Source organism: Castor canadensis, chromosome 13 (assembly GCF_047511655.1).
Source record: "Castor canadensis chromosome 13, mCasCan1.hap1v2, whole genome shotgun sequence".
Classification (NCBI taxonomy): domain Eukaryota; kingdom Metazoa; phylum Chordata; class Mammalia; order Rodentia; family Castoridae; genus Castor; species Castor canadensis.
This window is the reverse complement of record NC_133398.1, coordinates 13,311,170-13,331,531: the sequence shown is the minus strand read 5'-3', so window position 1 is coordinate 13,331,531 and position 20,362 is coordinate 13,311,170. Positions and strand designations below refer to the sequence as shown.

Genomic DNA, 20,362 nt, shown 5'->3' with positions numbered 1-20,362 from the left:
CAGGAAGTGCGGAGCGCCCGGGGGCGTGGCCTCGCGTTGGCTCCGCCCACCCCCTGGTTGTCATAGTGAGGCAGTATCCACTGAGACTGGGATCCCAACAGCTGGAAAGTAGAAGCTGGTGCTATGGAGTACACTGGGAGCCAGTATATCGGGGAATATGTAGACGGGAGGTAAGGTCTTCATTTGATTCTCTGTATCTTGAATATTTGGAAAAAGACGGCTGTCTTTTTTCCTCTGCGAAGGAACTTGTACCAGATACTTTCAAAACTTGCTTAAGCAACTTGCTCAGGAACACACATGTAATAAGCAGCAGAGCTGAGATTCATTCATTCCCATACAAGGTGTGTGTGTGTGTGTGTGTGTGTGTGTCTGTGTGTGTTCCATCTGTCGGTTTTAGTTATGGGGATAATATTAACAATGTCAAGATCCTTACTCTCATGGAGTTTATAATCTAGTTGGAGCTTTATTGGCACTAAACAAATTAAATGAGAAAATAATGTCACGTAGCCAGAAAGGCTATGAAAATAAACTTGGAGATTGGGGAAGGGAGACTGTGGCTAATTTGTCCCTCAGTATCTTCAGGGGATTGGTCCCAGGACCCCACGTGGATTTCCTTTTCTATTGGCGGTTCCACATCAGGGATGGAAAACATTTGGGGAGAAAAATTGTTTCTTTACTTAACATGTACAGGCTTTGTTCGGTCATTATTTCCTAAGCCATATAATATAACAATTACTTGCATGTCATTTACGTTCTCTTAGGTGTTAATAATCTGGATAAGATTTAAAATATACATGAATGATATGCAGTAAACTAAATGCAAACACTATGTCATTTTATATAATGCACTTGAGCATGCACATGTCTGATGGAGCTCTGGAACCAATGCCTCCATACCAAGGGACATCTGTATTTTCAATATATGGTTGGTTGAATCCACAGGAAAAGAACCTTGCAGATACAGAGCTCTAACTGTACATGGCCTCCTCCTTCACAAATTCACAGTCTAGGATTATTACAATTATCTACACAAATCACGCTAAAGGACTAACAGTAAGAGCTATTCGATTCAACAAATGGTAATCATCCTCCAAGTACCAGATCCTGGACTTGACACTGGTCATAATCCCTGCCTTCAAAAAAAAAAAAACTCATTCAAATATGGTGGGGCAGATAGGAAGAACACAGGTAACCACAATTCAGTGTAGTCAGTACTGTGGTGGAGAGAGCAGAAGTCAGCCATGGTGGTGCACAGCTGTAATCACAGCAGTGGGAAGCTGAGGCAGATGGATCATGAGTTTGAGGCCAGCCTAGAATGCATAGTAAAACCCTGTCTCCAAAGAGAGAGAGAGATTCCTAGAGGTGTTAGAATATATTGGATGAAGGGAGGTGTTATTATCTCCACTACAGAGATTATACAAGGGAGGTTTACAGGACTCAAGACCCTTGTCCAACTCATCAGATAAGTGGTAGAGATGCTTGGTGTATATACGCAACTGTGAGTAGTTCAGGCTGCAAATAAGGAACTGAGGTTATGCAAAATTACCTGCCCGCCATTGTTGATACACAGCTAGGAAAGGATGGAGTCAGAATTTGAATCCAGTTCTGTATTCAAGCCATATTATTTCTTCTCCCTCAAGAAACTGCTCCAGCAAAAGTGGTAGAGTTTTGTCAGATAGAGGTGAGGGAATCAGACATTTTATAAAAGGCACAAAAATTTGAGAACTACACTTCTTTTCTCTCTGTGTGTATGAGACACCTATAGACAACAAGATCAAGGACAGAAGTCCTTCTGTGCATTTTCACTTAGTCTGTGTATTGCATCAGTCATTCCCATATTTTTGTTCACAAGAAGCTGTTTTGCCTGGGAGTTTTTTTTTTTTAAAGGTCAGAAAGATTTTATTTGTGGAGATTTTAGTTGGAGAAAAGAGAAGAGAAAGACTGCATATTGGGGAATGCAGGGGGACCCGGAAACTTGTGATCCCCTGCCTGGGAGTTTTTGATACTACTGTAACCAAAGTAGGGAATTCCAGACCTGAAGAGGTTTTCTTAATTTCAATAACTGGCAAAAAGTCAGTAGTTATGTTGCCTGTTATAATTCTTTCATATATGTCTATGCATTCTGTATTGCTTTTGCTTTTTAATAACAGGTAACTAGAGTCATCTGGGGCCTTTCTGATTTCAGCCTGTGATGAAAGTGACAGGATAAAGGGCTTCAGCATGAGACAGACCTTGGCTCAAGGCTACCACTTGCTGGTTGTATACCTTGGTTTCCTCCCCTGTAAAATGGGAAAACAATGCACATCCAGCAGGAGTGTTCCAAGGCATACATAATGGAGCACACATGAATGTTATTTTTTTTTTTTACTTTTTTGGTTGAGAGAGGGTAATTTCCTTTTAGAAGAGTGGCTCAAGTGATAAGAATGCCTGCCTGGCAAACATGAGGCCCTGAGTTCAAACCCAGTATCACAAATAATAATAACAGAATAGCTTCTCAATACAATAGAAAATTAAAATTTAACAACTGGTTTGTGTAGACTATCTACTGCTGGCAGGAGTATAACTTGGCACAACTGCTTTGGAAAAGTTTGTCAATTTCTTAAAAAGTTAAATATACATGGTACTCCTAGGTATTAATCCAATAGAAATAAAAGTATATATTCATACACAGACATAGAAACTTTCTTTGTAATAACTGAAGATTGGAAACAACACAAAAGTGTATCAGTAGGTGAATGGATAAACAAATTGTGGTATATCCATTCACTCGAATAGTACACAGCTATAAACAAGGAGTAAGCTATTGGTACACACAGCAACAACATGAATGAATCTCAAAAAGGTTACATTGAACAAAAGAAGCCAGACAAAAAGAGTTCATACTATATGATGCAATTCATATAAAATTCTAGAAGATGCAAAGTAATCTGTGGTGGCAGAAAACAGATCAGTGGTTGCCTGGGGAGGAAGACTATAGGTAAAGGCAAGCAGGAAGGATTATACAAGGGCATGCAGAAATTTTTGGGGTAACAGATATATTAATTGTCTTGATTATGCTAATGGTTTCTCAGGTGTATGTTAGAACATACAATTGTACATTTCCACTTTAAAGATACATAATTTATTCTGTGTCTATTGTACTCCAATAAAGCTGTTTTTATCAAAACATTAAAAGGCATGATTTCCCTGTACCATGAGTAAATATAAAAGCATAAAAAATTAATGTAGGATCTGACTAATCTTCAAGATCATGGTTTCTATGGAAGAGGTGCACGATTCTAGATAATTCCATTGCAAACCAGAACAAGGTAAGTGACAAAGAAGACCTACAAATACAGGACAAAAGAAGACCAATAACTTACATAGCAACCACTATGCTCCAGGGATTATTGCCTGCCTCTTCCCTTCTCTATAGCAATTCTGTGTGATAGATACCATTATCCTGTTTTATAGATGGGAAAAGTAAGGCTCAGAGTAATTACATCATTCGCCCAAAGTCATCTAGTTAGCATTTGTCAGAGCAAAGATTATACCCCAGGCCTGTCCTACTCTAAGCCCCTCTGCCCCCCAGTGCTTTCTACTGTAGAGCCCTGCTGCTGGGCCTCTCAAGAGGACATGCCCAGCTGGGGCAGTCTTTGAAGGTTTCAGGAGGAGATATTTGGAATGGGCCCCGACAGTTGGGTAGTATTCTTGTGGGTATAGAGGCAAGATGAAGAAGGCTTGGGAATAGCATGACCAACAGCTCAGAGGGCATGTGTGGGGAAGAACAGGCTATTGGCTTGGCTAAAGGTAGATGTGTCTAGAGGGCTGTGGGCAGGGAAGCTGGATAGGTGGGTAGTTCTCTGGCAGAGATTTCGGTGCTTCATGCAATTCTGGAGATGGTGGAGTCACTGAAAGACCTTTGGTAGGGCCCAGCTTTAGGAAATCCCTATTTCATCTCTGTAGCCCTCCTCATAGTTCACGGATGTGGTAGACACTCACTAAATTGTGGCTGAATGGATTAATAAAAGAATGAATGGGGAAGGGGGATAAAGGAAAATGATGGCAGGGGTGAATTCAACCATGATATATTGTAAGAATGCTTATAAATGTCAAATCACCCCAGTACAACAATAATAAAAAAAAGAATGAATGATATTTGAGACAAAATATTCATGTCCTCATTATGGATGGAAGCCTTCATTATTAAGTGGTTCTTTTTAACCTGGTTTGAATTCAGTAAAAGGTGAAAGATTTGTATGATCTGGAGAGAAACCAAAATAAGCTTTGAAATTAGAATGAAGGCTTTTTATCTTGACTGGATAAAAAAACAGAAGGGAAGGCGCAAGGAAGGAAGTGAAGGAGGGAGAGAAGAAAGGAAGGAAGGAGAGGGGAAGGGAAGAGAAAAGAGGAAGAGGGAGAGATGAAGGGAAGGAAAGAGGAATGGAAAGAGGGAGAGGGGAAGGGAACAAGGAAGGCAGAGCAGGTCACCGAGGCATGGAGAGGTAGAACCAGCCTGCACCAGAAGCTGCACCTCCACCACAGCACACTCCTGCTTGGGGCCTGTGGCCAGCACCTCCTGTCCTCCATCCCATCAGCTCATTGACCTGTTTCCTTCATTCCTTACTCAGGAGATATTTATAGGGGCCTCTTTAAGAAGGAAGTATGGTCCTAAGAGATGAAGAGAACAAGGTGTCCCTCTCACGAGAGAAGCTGTGATTAAACACAAGAGATGAGGTGTGCAACCGCCATGCCGGGTAGAAGGTGATGAGTCTCCCTTCAGAGGTACCAACAGAAACCTCAAGAAGATCAGAGTTTGGGAGGTGACTTGAGCCCAGTGGGGAGAAATGGAGAAGGAATGAATGGAAGCACATTTCTGAAGCATTCACCGTCCTTCACTAGGAAAACCGGGAACATCATCTGGGTTCATCTTGGCATTAATCTCAGCCATTGTGCCCATAGCCAAGCTGGCCCACTGGTCAAGCTGGCATTCCAGCCCATTGCTCCCATACAAGTTGTGCAATTGCTTCCTGTGTCCCCACTAGACTGTGAGCCTCCTGAGGACAGGGACTGCAGCTGCCTCCATCACTGTTCTATCTGTGTTGTATCTAGCAGGCCTGGATGCCAGCACAGCACCTGGCTCATACCAAGTGCTCTGAAAATATTAACTGGAAGGAAAGGAGGGAAAGAGGGAAAAGAGATAAATAGAAGTGTGGGAAAGTGTCCAAGATGATACAACTAGAAAATGGTGATGATTCAAGCCCCAATATCTTGTAAATTTCACATGTTTTCAAGCAATGTGGTTTAATGGGCAGGGGTGGGCAATCATGGGGGTAAGGAAGTGACAAAATCAGCTTCCCTGCTTCACAGTTTCTGCTGTGTGGCTTTGGGTACATACCAACCCTCTCTGGGCTAACCAAGGAAGTATTTCAGTGAATAGTGTGAACTCCAGGATACCCTGTAGGTGAGGGGAAGATGAATAGACCAAACACTGCTCCCTCCTGAACAACATCTTTGAGGTTTTGAGGGAAACAAAACAAAAAATTTGTTTTTAGACAGAATATTGCTTGGATGATAACATCTGAGGATGAGATCCCTGCTCACTGTCCCTACAGCTAGCATTCAGGGCTTAAGATTTCCCTATATCCTTACAGGATGGAGGGCAAAGCCAAGTACATCCTCCCTACAGAAACAAGCTATGTTGGGGAAATGAAGGATGGCATGTTTCACGGCGAGGGAACACTGTACTTTCCCAGCGGCAGCCGATTTGACGCCACCTGGGATAAAGGCTTGGTCGTAAAGGTGATTGATTGGGGTTGTAGCAGGGAGAGCCTGGGCAGGCACTGCCCCCACTTCTGTGGCACACCGCCCTTCCTGTCTGGTACCTCCCATCACCTCTTTTCCCTGCTTCTCTATTTCCCAGGATTCTAGAATTTTCTTCTCTGGATCAGGAAGAGTCCAGCAGAGGACATGAATTCAAGTCCTCTTATACTACTTACTGTCTGATCCTTGGCCCATGACTTTACCTTGAAGACTCAAGTTCTTCATCTGTACACTGGGGACAACAGTTGTCTTGGTTACCTATTGCTGCTGTAACAAATGATCACAGATTTATTACCTTAAATCAGTACAAATTTATTATTCTGCAGTTCTGGAGGTCCAGAAGTCTAAGCCAGGTCCATGGGGCTACATTCCTTGTGCAGGCTCTTGGGGAGAATCTGTTCCCTTGACACATGACCATGTATCATCCCAACCTCTGCTTTCCACAGCACATCACCTCTCCTCTGCTTTTCTCATCATTCCTTGTTCTCTCACCTAGCCCTTTCTACCTCCATCTCAGAAGAACCCTGTGATTCACATAACCCAGGACAATCTCCCCACTTCGAAATCTTTCACTTAACTGCATCTGCAAAGTCTCTCTTGCCATGTGAGATGACAAATTCACAAGTTCCAGCAGATGTGGACATCTTTGGGGACTGTTATTCAGCCTACACAATAGTGCCATGCATTACCTAGGATGGTTGTTAAGCGTGAATTACCAAAACATGTGGGCACTTGGCCAAGTTCCTAGCACACAGTAGGCACTCAATAAGTGTTATCTCTTACTGTTACTACCATCACCTACTTTCATTATAAATCATCTAATCCAATGATTCTGAACCTAGGATTTATCTACCATGAATAGAATTCAGGGGTCAGAGAGCTCTCCTGACTTACATACAAAAATCTCTGTGTATCTGGGACTATATTTCAGTCAGTGCTACTAAGAGTGTGTTGGTCCTGACTCATGACCTAAAAAAAGTTAAGAAACACTTCTTGTTTTATAGCTTGGAGAATCTAAGCCCCAGGAAGGGGAAGTGACTTACCCAAGGTCACATAGGGAACTAATAATATTGTGGGAATTTCCACGCATGCTTCCTGATGCCTAGGCCAATGCAGTTCCTACATCCTGAGTTTCCCTTTATCTGTGAAGCAACAAAAGTAGAATGCATGTATTTGGACAAAGGGCCATGGCTGATGACTATGCTCTTCCTAGCTATGCTAATATTAAAAGAAGAATAACAGTCATGTTATGTATGTTACATATTAGAGTTCTCCAGAGAAACAGAACCAATAGGTTATAGATTGATAGAGATTTATTAAAAAGAGATTATTTGTTCATGAGATTATGAAAGCTGCCTCACAGTCTGCCCTCTGCAAGCTGGAGGCCAGTGGTAGTTCTAGTCCAAACTCAAAGGCTGAGAATCTGGAAAAGCAATGGTTTAAGTCCCAGTCAGAGTCTCAAGTTCTAAGAACCAGAAGCACTGATGCTCAAAGTAGGAAGGAATGGATGTTCCAGCTCAAGCAGAGTAGAGTGGTCCTTCTGCCTTTTGTTTTATGCAGGCCCTGATAGGGTTGGATGATCCCACCTGCGTGGGTAAGTGTGCTCCTCTTTATTCAGTCTACTGATTCAAATGCTAATCTCTTCTGGAAACACCTTCACATAGACATTCAGAAATAATGTTTTACCAGCTCTCTGGGCAGCCCTTAGCCCAGTCAAGTTGACACATAAAATTAACCATCACAGTCAGGCACTGTGCTAAATGCTTCACATGTACCATTTCATTGAATTCTCAGTCACCCCTATTAAATATGCATGACCATTATCCTAATTGTACAAATGAGGAAACTGAGGGCTGAGGGAGTAAGTCATCCGCCCAAGTTCACACAGAGAGTGACCATGTGGGCACAGAGCTCAGTGCTTTATATCCACTCCCTCTAATCCTTACAACCATAGTCATTGTGATAGTTATTACAATGGCAGGTAGAAATAAGAAGCCACCTCTTTCCTTGACACTGGCCTTGGCAAAATGTTTTGGCTTCCTCAGATGCATGTGTGCTCCTTGTCTTCCAGGGCACGTATACCTTTGCAGATGGGCTGCAGTATGATGACAAGAACTGGCATTATTGTGACAGCTATGACCGGAGGTTTTACACTGAGATCTGCTATGGCTTGAAGCCTTCAGGTACCTAGGCCCCCTTCCTTTCCTTCACACCCAAACTGAAAAGGAAACTAAAGGCAGTTTTAAATGAGTGCCTGGGGCTCACTGAAGTAACTCAAAGGAGTAGAGGAACTGGTGAGATGCAGCAGAACACAGAAGAGTCAGGTCCTAGAAAGGCCAGTCCTCACATCTCAGTTCTACTGGACTGACTGGGACAGTGAGCAAGAAACTTCATCCTTCTTGGGTTTCAGTGCCCCCACCCCTTGAAATGGGAATGATAGCACCATCTACCTCACAAGATTGTTTTCAGTGAGACGACTTATGGAAGGTGTTTAGAACAGTGCCTTATAAGCATGGCAGCTACAGGGGACATGTAAGCTGTTCTTCTTCATGGTACCTACTGCAGCCCTAAAAACATGCAAGTATTTAAAAGAGAGAGAGAGAGAAAGGCGAAGAGCAGCACTTGCAGAGCTTGTGCTCTGTGGACCAGGTGCTGAGTGAGACTCTTTGTAAGCCCTGTCTCCTTGACTCTCCAGAGGGCCTTTGCCTGGAGAAAGTTGAGGCTGGAAGTCCTGACATGTTTCCCAGTAGTAGAGGGAGTGTTGGAGTCCCAGTCTTCCTTTCTGAGGTCAACTGTATCATGATAACTCCCTGAAAAAGCCATCTTCCATCACATAGGGCTACATTTGGGCCAAGGACCTGGCTTCAGAGAGTGGCAACTTAAGAGTCACTCTGTGTTTTTAAGAAGTGTGTGAGGTCAGATGAACCTCAAGAAAAGCATAAGTTGTGGGCACAGCAGAGACTATGTATCCAAAATGACAGATGGCAAAATAGCTTTGTGCACCGTAAGAAGAATCCCAACCTAACTTATAAGAGAGCATGCAGGGCAGTTGAGAGAGCCTGGAGCCAAAAGATCTGAGTTTGGGTCCTAGCATGCCCTCCCAGAGACTGACCAAGCCTGGACAAGTCAGTTCCATTAGAGCAAAAACATCCAGAAAGCACCCATGCTTTCTGAGCTTAAATCCCAACTCTTTCACATTTTGGCTTTGTGACATTAGTTCAGTTACTGTACCAGGTAAGCTGCATTCTCTTCTTGGCCTTCCTGACAGTCCTCAATTTCTCCCTCTTCAGTACCCCCCCCCTTATTAATGTCAGGGCTCTCTGCCTAGCCCTTTTCTGTTATTTTTACTAAAGAAGTTGATACACATCTAAGCCTTCAATTGCCATTGATCTCCAGATTACTATCAGAGTCCCTCAGCCTCAGATTCCTATTTCCAGCTCCCCAACCCCTGTATGAGGCATCCCTCGACTTGTCTGCACTGAATTCATTATCATCCCCATCAACCCACTCTCCCCAGTGCTGGCTACCTTAGTGCTTGCTACCTTAGTGAATGTCATGTCCATTCACCTAGGCAAGTCTACCCCTCCCCTGCCCTTCTCCACGGGCAATTGATCACCTGACCCTGTGAATTCTGCCTCTTAAATATTTTCCTTCATTTCTTCATTCAACATAAACCAAAGTGCCAAGCAGTTTTCTCCTCCTTCTCTGCCACTGTCCTGTTCCAGACCTCCTTCATCGCTTCTCTGGAATACCTGATTTCCCAAGACTCCTGGTGGCCCCCTCTGTGTCTGTCTAACTCTGGTTGCCACCCCATGCCCTCCACACAGTCAGTGCCTCCTCCTACCTTCAAGGTAAAGCTCCAAATTCTCAAAACTACTCATGTTTTCTACTCCTGCCAATGTCTCCAGCCTCATCCCAGACTGCCCACCTCCCCCAGCTTTTCTTTCTCCCTGCTCACCATTCATGCTTCCTATCTGTTCCTCAAAGAGACCACACCTTTTCCTGCCATCCCTCTGCCAGAATGCTCTAATCCTCCCACCTCATCCAAATAACTCCTGCCCATCCTTCAGGTCTTAGCTTTATGTCCCTTTTTCCAGGACCCACTCCGCTGAATTCTAGACTAGGTGAGGTCTCCCTATGCCATGTCTCCAAGGAGCCATGACCCTCCTCTGAGCCATGAGCTCAGATCAGGAACATAAGTGTCTGACTTCCCAAGCTAGCTGTGAGCAAGCAACATGAGGGGAGTCTGGGTGGTATTCCCAGCTGCCTCCCCAGTGCCTGGCACACTGCCTGGTATTGGGGTTGGGGGTAAGATAGATAATACTGATATCACAGTAGAGGGAGGGGTGCACCTGGGGAATTAAGGCAATGACATTTTCACTTGCTCCATGTCAAATACTGGCTAGCCCCAGGGGGTCCCAGAGCTAAGAGGACAGTCTCTGACTTTAAGAACTACTAGTCTAGATTCAACTTGGGAAACTTGCAAATTGCAAATCCTAGGCTAGTTATGTTGAGGCCTACATTTTGTCACGGACTCTTCACCCCATCTGAGGCTTTTGGGCAAACAACCCTCCACTCTCAGATGACAGCTGGTTTCACTAAAGCACAGTCTGTCAGTCTCAAGGCAGCATGGTGGCCTTCCCTACACCTGCCTGGCCTTCCCCTTCAGACTCCTCGCAGACCAGCTTTATCCTAAGAGGACACTTTTTCCCATATCACTCTGCATCTTGCCTCAGGGCAGGTACTGTTAGGGCAGCTCTGCTGTCCTGCTTGCATGGCAAGGTGGTGATAAGGGTGACCCCTGACTTCTCTGAGCATCTCTGAGATGGGCGTGGGCCTAAGGCATCAGTGAGAGAATGACTATAATGCACTTGGCCTGGAATAAACAGCCAGTGATCATTAGTCAATATACATGGGATTGGTGTCAGGTCTCAGGGTCAGGGTCAGAGTTAGGAGTATCATTAGTCAACATTAGAGCATGTACTGTGTTCAGGACACTGAGCTGTGAGCATATTACTTTATGCTCAATGGACTCTGTCAACAGAACAGGGAATTACAGGATCTGTCATTCGAAGGAAGCTGAGAAGTTATTTATTCCAACTTCTGCCTTTACTCAGACCATGACATCCCAAGATACACACATGGGGAACATGACCTAAAGGTGTACTGATTCCTCTTTCCCTCCCTGGGGGATGTCTCCAGAGTCCCTGACTTGGGACACACTCAAGCTCTCTCCTTCCCTGATGTGGGCATGTAGCACACAGGTGCCAGAGCCAGGCTGCTTCCTGGCTCAATAGCACTGAGCCTGAGCAAGTTACTTGGCATCTCTGATCATCAATTTTCTTGCCTGTAAAATGGAGCTGCAGGGTTTCTCTGAAGGGTAAATGAAACAAGAAAAGCATAAAGCCTGGCACTTAATAAACTCTGAATAAATGGCAGACACTGGTAATTTTGGTGAGAATCAAAGTTCTCCATTACCCACTTCTGTCTACCTGACCCATTTCTCTTCTATGTTGTCCCTTATCTGTGCTCTGTTCCACAGGTTTCCTGTGTAAGGCTAGAGAGTTCATACCTGTGGCCTTTGTCCACAATTTGAATGCCATCCTTGTCCTGGACCTACCCTCCTATTCACCTTGCCAACTCAGACTCACCCTCAGGGCTCTCTGACTCCAAAACCTGTACCCTTTGTCATGGCATCCCAAGAAATGGAGGAGAATGGGATCAGGAAAGAAGGGGCTGTACTGCCCAAGACCCTTCCCTCAAACCCATTTTCAGAAAGCTCTCCAGGGCTTTCTTCCTGCTGAGTTTGTTCCCTTCCCTGAATAGGAAGTGTTTAGTCCATCAGTGGAACTGGTCACACGAACTGCCAGCCAAAGGTGGATCTCATGCAAGTGCTGGGTTTGGATGTGACCTTGGTGGTGAACTAATTATCTATTATGCCCTTTCAAGGTATCTCTCAACTCACCAACATGGACCCACCTAGAAAAATTCCCACAGGCTGTTATGATTGCGGAGACGGCTTCTACAACCCAGACTTAAGGGTCGTCAAGGACTACAGGAGCTGCTTCCTGAGAAACGCAGGTAGGTTCATACTGACTCTGCAGCAGGCATTCTCTTCTCTCCATCCAGGGCCGAGCTCACATGTGTGTGCACACACATACATGCATCTGATGAGAAAGAAGCCTTTGCTGAGAAAAGATCAAAATCAATTATATGGGTGTTTTACTATTTGGACTTCAAGTCCATATACTGCCATGAGTGAGGTGAAGAACATTCGTGGTCTGTGATAGCTCATAAGTGTAGCGTTAAAAGGACTCAAGTATTTATTTTTGCATATATTTCTTCAATTAGTATTTAATGGATCCCTACATTATTCTAGACACTGTACTTGGTGGTAGGGTAAAACAGCAAAGCTAGACACAGATCTGTTTCCCATGGAGCTGATGTTCTGACAGGCAGTGGACAAATCTGTAAACAGTTACTTACACTATAGAATAAGCACTAATTAAAAGGAAAACCATGGCCCTGCAGGGAGGGGAAATGGGCATCCCAGAGAGGTAGGAGTGATACTGTGGGAATACCATGAAGCAGTACCTAATCCAGAACTGGTACACCACAGAAAGTAACCTGAGACCTAAGAGTTGACCACAAGCATGGAGTGAGGGTTTCCCAGCCAGACAAAAAAGCACAGGCACAGGTCTAGAGGTAGCAATACTATGGGGTCCAGGAAGGCTGTTTGACCCCTCTGTCAGCTGGAGGATCTAGAACTTCAGTTTGGTGAGTGAACTCAGGCTGATGGAACTGAGAACTGATTTACATTGACTTAACTCACAGGAGACCAATGTAAATAAGAACATGAGCATTTTCCTGTTATGCATCAACCCCTAACCTTTCCCTTTCCTGGAGTCACAGTCTTACCAGCATAATAACCTCTTCCCAAACACACACACACACACACACACACACACACACACACACACACACACACAGTTTGCTTGTAGTCTTTAGGGATCAATGGTGCCCATAAAGACTTGTAGAGCAAGAAACCATGCTCTACATTGAGAAGGAAATTGTCAGGTAGATCAGACTGGCTATGCTGGCTGTGAAGGGCATCCTCTCCCTCCAGAGAATTTACTGGATTGGTCAAAGAGGATCAGAAAGTCACCTTGTGGGGCTGGCATAAGAACAATGGGAACTGTCAGCTGATTCTGTGGCTGGAATCCTGAAGATGGTGCTACTAGAAGAACATGGCAAATACTGATCTGAGTGTTCTGGCTCCTAGTTCTCTGATGACTTTCTGTGAACATGGGGAACTGCGCTGTAGAACACTAATTCTGCTGGGTATTAACAGGCTCACCGTGAAGTTTCTTGATCAAATGAGCTAAGGAGATATACCATTAAACAATGGCTTCTGGGGCCTTTAACATGCTAATGTGGTTTGGCCTTTCCCTTCATGGCATTACTTCAACTATGTTACATACTCATCTCTGTCACTATTTGCTGAATGCCTGTCAGGCCCATGTGAGAAAGGACTCTGTCTTTTCTCCACTTATGTTGTCAGAGGCCAGTCAGAGAAACAGAAAGAACTGTTATATCAGAGCTCAGCTGAATGGCCCTTGGAGAGCTGAGAAAGCAAAAGGAAGAAGTCACTGCAGGAGGAAGCTCCCGCACAAGGCCTGCAACCAAGGGCAAGAGCCTGGGTTCTGAGAACCTGCAAGGTTAGTGGAGGTCCCAAGGTGCTGCGGCCCAGACCTCCAAGAAGAAGGCATTTCCCAGGTGGAGCTGGTTCCTTGGCAGCTCTGGGGGGGGTGGGGGGGACGGGGGAGCACTGCCCAGCAGTCCTCCAAGACAGTGGTGTTGATTCTGGGCATGTGGAGCAAAAGTAGGCACTGGATGTGAAATGCCACTGCGGAGCCATACTAGCACAAACCAAAAGCAAGACAGAAAGGAGTGCAACTCCTCTGCACCTCTGCATTGCCACTGCTAACAGGGTGCCAGGGCACAGCGGGAATGTGTTCCAGTTAGTTCCAGTCCCAGCATGGCAAGGCAGAATGCAGAAGGGGGGTTTCAGTAGCTTCTGCTGGCCCAGCCCACCCTTTCAGTGCTCAGCATCCCCACAAGCTCTTCTACAGATTGTCCCAACAACAAAGGAATGTCCTTTTCTGTGTAATATGAATGTGTTTTCTTGTATGCCAAGTTGCAACCATCTTTCTTTTTAATACAAGTATATTCTCTCCTCCCCCAAACCTCAAAAGAAGATCAGAAGCCCAGCAGACATTGTATCCATCTTTGAGTAATGTTATTCCTAAACAGTCTTGTTGGTTATATTCTATAACCTATAAACCACTACCAATAATCCTTCTGTGAAATAATATGGGGAAAGTGGACAAAAAAGAAACTAGTAAAGCAAATGTGTACACGGATAAACAGAAAGATGGATGATATAACGGTATACCTACACATACAAGCAAGGAAGAAAACCATATAACCACTCCATATGAGGTGAAAGATGATATAAATTCTTTCTTTCACTGACCATTCCATGTTCCCTTACACTCCCATTGGTCTGTTTTGGTTTGTTTTTTTAATCTGGTAGGGTGACCCAAACCTTCATTTGTGAAGGTTCTGAATCCTGACTAGTCTTGCCCAAAAGTACAAACCAAAACAGTTTGGCTGGTTAGTTTGTTGGCTTTGTTTTTCATTAGCTTTTACTATTGGCAGTGGAAGTATACCAAGGGGTGCTGCGAAGAATTCCTTGGATTCTGTATAGTGGCCACTTTGCCCTCCCGATATGTATGGGTGGCACTCTATTTCAAGATGTTGAGGGAGAATCACAACACTGTAACAACCCCAGAAGGAAAGAAAGACTACAGCAGCCACCCAGTTTCCCCAGCAACCAGGAACAATCATGACAACAAGTACAGTATTCCCCTCTCTGTTTGTTGTTTTAGTGGCCAAAGGAGCCAATTGAATGGACCCATCATTGCATCATCTGATGGGGCTGTTCCTTCCTGAGAACTAAGACCTCTGAACAAGTAAAGTTCCAATGTGCAAAAGTTCTGCCCCAACACTGGCACATTGCCATAGCCTGGGTACCAAGCACAGCCCCAGCACAAAGGAGGGCTGGGGATGAGGCTTTAGTGCTGGACATCGTACCTAGCACTGCAAAGGGAAACTAGTACATAGGAAGCAGGTGAATCAAAGGATGAATGTGTGCTATGAATCACTACCAGGAAGATATATTTATCCTATTTTCCAAATGTGTTTGACCATGAAATTATCTGGGTAGTGGGGTAGTTACAGAACTAGGTCTCCTTGAAATACATTCTAGGGCATTCTGTGTTAGTGTAATATTTTTTCAGGTGTGATATAAAGCAAATGGTTCATTTTCAGCTTTGAAGGTTTGAGTTGTACTCCAGTCCCGCCTCCCTGAAATGGCATGTTGGCCCCATGGAGAGTCATAGTCCAGACAGACAGAAGCACACAATTACAGCATAATTGGATATGGACCTGGAGGAAGGAATCCTGGAAGATGAGGGGGAATTGAGGATCGGGAAGTGATCACCCAGCTGGGATGGGAGGGTGTCAGTCAGGACAAAGATCACAGATATGAAGGGTTAAAAAGAATAAAGAGGGGTTTTGTGAACAGGAATGTTGGATAAGGGCATTTTAGGGAGAGGGAACACCATTTGCAAAGACACAGAGGCATGAGAAAACATGTTATGACTGTGGAACCAAAATGATGGTTCCAGAAGAAGTCATTCATGGTGATACACTTACTTCATGGGGAGGGAAGGCCATTCTTGGGAAGATAGGAAGATGGACACTGATGATTGTTTGTGAAGACTGTTAAAGGCAGAGGGAACAGCATAGGCAAAGGCTTAGAGTTGGAACAGAACTTTTCCTTTTTTTTTTTTTTTTAAAGTACTAGGGTTTGAACTCAAGGCCTTGGACTTACTAGCTGCTGATCCACACCTGCCCCACAGCCTTTTTTGTTTCTTTATTTTTCAGATAGGGTTTTATGTTTTTGCCCACACCAGCTTCCAACTTATGCCTCCTGCCTAGCTGAGATTATAGGTGTGTATCACCACACCCAGCTTAGTCTGGAGATGGGGGCTCACTAACTTTTTGCCCTAGCTGGCCTCACACTGCAATATTCCCAATCTTAGCCTCCGAGTAGCTGAGACTACAGGTGTGAACCACCATGCCTGGTGGAACAGACCTTTTCACATCCAGATACTACAAGTGGTTCAAGAGCATGAGATTACTACACTACATGAGGTAAAGAAGAGAGAGAACCTGACAGGTGGCAGGACTGAGGGCAGTAGGAAAGAGTATGGGTATCTTTTCACCCTAAGGCAGTGGGGAGCAAGGAAAGGTTTTAGGCAGGTAGCATAGCATTTATGCTTAGAAAGAATTCTCTGGTTAAATATAGAGAAGAGATAAGAGGCAGTAAGATTAGATAGGACATTCTTCTGATAAGATGGTGGGGGAAGGGTATCTGAAAGGGCTTTGCATCCTAGGTGGTGGCATAGAAGACCTGGGTTCTGAGTTTGGGCCCCAGTCCTAGGCTGCCTGCTGGCTGGTGCTGGGGCAACACCTTCCCTCTCTACTATAAGATGAGTGAGTTAAGTTGGATAATTTCTAGGGTCTTTCTAACCTTAACTTGTATATGGTGGAGTGTTGGGGATATGGTTCAAGTGGTAGAGTACCTGCCTAGTGAGTATAAGGCCCTGAATTCAAACACCAGTGCCAGCAAATAAATAAATAAATAAAAAGAAGGAAAAAAAGTGTATGGAGGAAGAGAAAGGCAGCCAAGGAGTATTTTGAACCTGATAGTATAGGACAGATCAAGTTCTGAGTGTCCAGAAAACCACTAAAAGGGAGTCTCTGTTGTGGTCACCTAGTTATTACCCCTGACTTACTCCCCCTGGGATGACTGATCCATGCTTTGGCCTTCTTGTTTCCTTGGGGTCCTGCTCCCCTGCATTCCAGTCACCCCCCATAAACATCCTGAAGGTATGGGCTGCTGGCCTTGTGGGCCTGACATGGGTGACTGAGGCCACCCCAGAGCAAACATAGTGGCTTCTGCCACCTGGGTGGATAAGAGCTGATGCTTATTTTATAGCAGATCATGGGTTGGGACACCAGCAGAGTCACCTTTTTTGGCCTTCAGCTCCCTCCCTGTCTCCTGGGGGCTTTTTCCCCAGTGGAAGCTAGCTTTAGGCCTGGAAAGACAAGACTGTTACTAAACTGCAAACATGTGTGACAAATCCAAGTTCTCTGGGCTTGGATTTTACAGATTGCCTTTTGTAACTGGGGAGGGTTGTACTTACTTTGCTGAATTGCTGTGAGAAAAAAAAATTTTTTTGAGATAGGTTTCACTATATGTCCCAGGCTGGCCTCAAACTCCTGGGCTTAAAAGATGCTCCTGCCTCAGCCTCCTGAGTAGCAGGGATTACAGGCACATACCACTGTGCTGAGCTTGCTCTGAGAATTTAAATTTACCCTTCTGCTTGCTTATCAAAAAGGTTTTGAACGCCTACAATATGCCAGGGGATCAGGGTAGGCAACACATTCTCTCCGAGTATGGCCTCTATTCCTTTGGCCCACAGTAAGGAATGTTTTTCATCAGATCCTAAAAACACACAGCACACATGCATGTGAATGTATCTTTGCATGTGCAATGGACTAGGATATTTCCTATTCTGTTTATTTTTTAAATGCCGGTTGCTATTTCACTAAATTGATTTTATAGTCCTCTTTAAAGCCATGATCGTCCATCGGTAAACCACTGTTCTAGGCAGCCTTCCCTGACCAGCTCCTACCCTCGACTGCCTTGTCTGCATTAAACATCCCTCCTCTATAACCATACAAGCCTCCCTAACAGTGCTTAGCTGGGGGCAGTGGACATATTTTTATTTGGGAGTTGATTCCTCACCATCTCCAGCATCTCACACAGGCCGCATGGGTTGGAGCTGATTAAGTATTTGTAAAAGAAAAAGCAGGCAGGCAGGCAAAGCACCTGCTCACAAGTCCCTTGGATTCTTCAACTAATTATACAAAATTCAGTTCCTGGCACATAATAGACAACTTGTTACTTTGAATAATAAAGGCAATCGGTTATATTTCTATGCGCTTCCAAGTTTCAAAGCAACTTAACAGCCATTGGAGGTCTCAACCCAGGGGCTCTCAGGCCAAATCTGGCTGCAGAATTCTGAATCTCACATGAACCTCCTATGCAGTCAGGGAGCTGGGAATAGCCTCAGAGTGATGGAGGATAGACTGGCAACAGGGAAGCTGGAACTCAAACTCATTCCCATCCCATTATAAGCCTACTACACCTTGCTGCTTCCTATGTCAGGATCAAAAAACCTTAAAACTGTCTGTGTACAAATGGACACAATTATTGTATAGTCCAATCAGCACAGCAAACAAAACAAGACAGAGGCCGGGTGAGGACCTTTTGCCCCACAGTGGGATAGCACAATATGATGGTTGAAAGTCCAAGGCTTGGAACCTGCAGCTCTGGCTGATCTCCAGTCCTGGATCCACCATAGACCAGCTGTGTGATGATGGGTAAGTTACTTTTCCTTGTTAAGCCTCAGTTTCCTCATGTGTAAAATGGGCATGATAATGCCAGTCTGAAGGAACTGTGGTTAGGAAAAATGAGATTAAGTATGTATAACACATAACCCAGCACCCGGCCCAAACATGTGTTCAGGGATTCTTAGTTGAAGCTGTTATGATGATGATACTGACTCAGGCTGGGGGAGAGAGAGGTCAGTTAGGTTGTGGGGCTTGTTAAGCTTTCTCTGGGAACTGGAGAGCAGAAAAATCTCTGGGGAGGAAGATGTGATTAGATGCACTGGCCTTTGTGCCTCCTAAGGGGTTTTACTTGGGAGATGAAATGCTGCCTGGGAATTTGGGGTCTGCAGGCTCTCAGTTATGGGATTCAGAGCCTCAATCTAACTTTGAAGGTCACCTTTCCATCCTCCTGTCTCCCACCCCCTGTTGTAATTCAACTTGGATAGCTGCCATCCATTGGTAAACATACCCAGCTCTTTGCATTGCTACTCTTAGCTTACATGGCTCCCAAGTGCCCACCATAGTCCACCCATCATAGTCCTCCATAGCTCTCAATGCCTATCCCAGAACAGAAGGCCAGGAAGTCTTTGACTTCACCTGTATACCTACAGCTCAGGGAGACAAAGCTGGGAAAGGATGCTCACTAGGGAAGATCCTTACCAGACCCTGTGAGCACACTTATCTCACCTGCTCTTTCCAGGTGAGTAATTTGCACGAGCCACATTTGCAATGTGATTCCTGGTATCAGATAGGTTGGTTAACAACTTTATATGGTTGCACAGCTAGTGATAAAGCTATATTCAAACCCAAATAGTCCCAAAGCCTATTGCTATGGTTTGAAAATGGTGTACTGTTGGGAGGTGTTGTGGCCCTTTGGAGAGGAAGGGCTTTGGGGAAGTCCTTTCATCATTGGAGCATGCCATTGAAGGAGATTGTGGGACCTCGGTCTCAGTCTCTCTGCTCAACTTTCTGGCTTATAATTTAACAGTTTGCTATGCTATGTGCTCCCGCCATGATGTGTCACCCTCACCAGAGGCCCAAAGCAGTAGTGATGGCAATCCCTATTGGAACCTACTGGTTCCTATTGGAACCTTCAGAACCATGAAGAACCAGTTAAATGTCTCAAATATTTTGTTATAGTAACAGGAAGCTGGCTGTTGTTTTCATACTGCTTGCCAGCTTTGTACACCAGCTTATTTTGAGCTCATCTGTTTCCTCTCCTACACAGGAGCATGTCTGATTCATAGCTGTTCCTCCACCAAGCACAGTTCCTGGAACACCTCAGAAGATCAGCAAGGTTCCTAAATGAATCCCAGGGCCCATTTTAGAGTCTTAAGACAAAAATGCCACAGTCCCCCTAAATGAGATGCTACCTTCTTTGTTTTGGCAGTGCTGGGGTTTGAACTCAGGGCTTCACACTTGGTAGGCTTCACACTCTACCACTTGAGCCACTTTGCCAGCCTTCGTTGAAAAGGGGTCCTTCATACAATGTGAACCAGTAAGGGAAGCATTTGAAGATATTTGGGATAATTACCTTTCATATGAAATTGGGAGGTACACTAACCCCACCCTTCCCACAGGTCCCTTTCATTCCTCTCAGGACAGATAAGCCAGAGTCACATTGGCAGTTTGTCTATGTATCTCTTTCCATGTAGCTGTTGCTTGCCTCAATGTTACTTGTAGGAATCATTTGCAAAATAACTGTACCACTAATCCCTTACTCCCTCCCCCCAATTAATGATACCCCGTGTGAGTGTCTCAGATGAAAGGCACATTATTAATATTCAAAGAAAAAACCCTCGTAACCATTTTAACATATACAGCTAACAATGAACTAAATTTGCTTTGTGGAAGACAGAGAGTGAGCGTCCCAAATTAGTTTATGTGAAAGCTGAAATTCTTCCCCGAAAGGTCTCAGTACCATCCTCAAAGAATATCCTGATCATCAGAAATGCCGTCAAGATTCCCGCCA

General features: G+C 44.6%; 1 protein-coding gene across 2 annotated transcripts in view; it reads left to right on the top strand.

The window, feature by feature from the left end:
- The first annotated feature begins 32 nt into the window (after positions 1-32).
- Positions 33-20,362, top strand: part of Morn5 (MORN repeat containing 5) — a 33,935-nt gene continuing 13,605 nt past the window's right edge. Inside the window, exons 1-4 of one of the 2 annotated variants that reach the window (XM_074051078.1) lie at positions 33-170; positions 5,634-5,781; positions 7,874-7,985; positions 11,752-11,883. In XM_074051078.1, coding sequence (XP_073907179.1) covers positions 124-170; positions 5,634-5,781; positions 7,874-7,985; positions 11,752-11,883 — 439 coding nt within the window. In that variant the 5' untranslated portion in view covers positions 33-123. The remainder of the gene's footprint in view (positions 171-5,633; positions 5,782-7,873; positions 7,986-11,751; positions 11,884-20,362) is intronic. The other variant, XM_020173111.2, reaches the window with a different exon arrangement.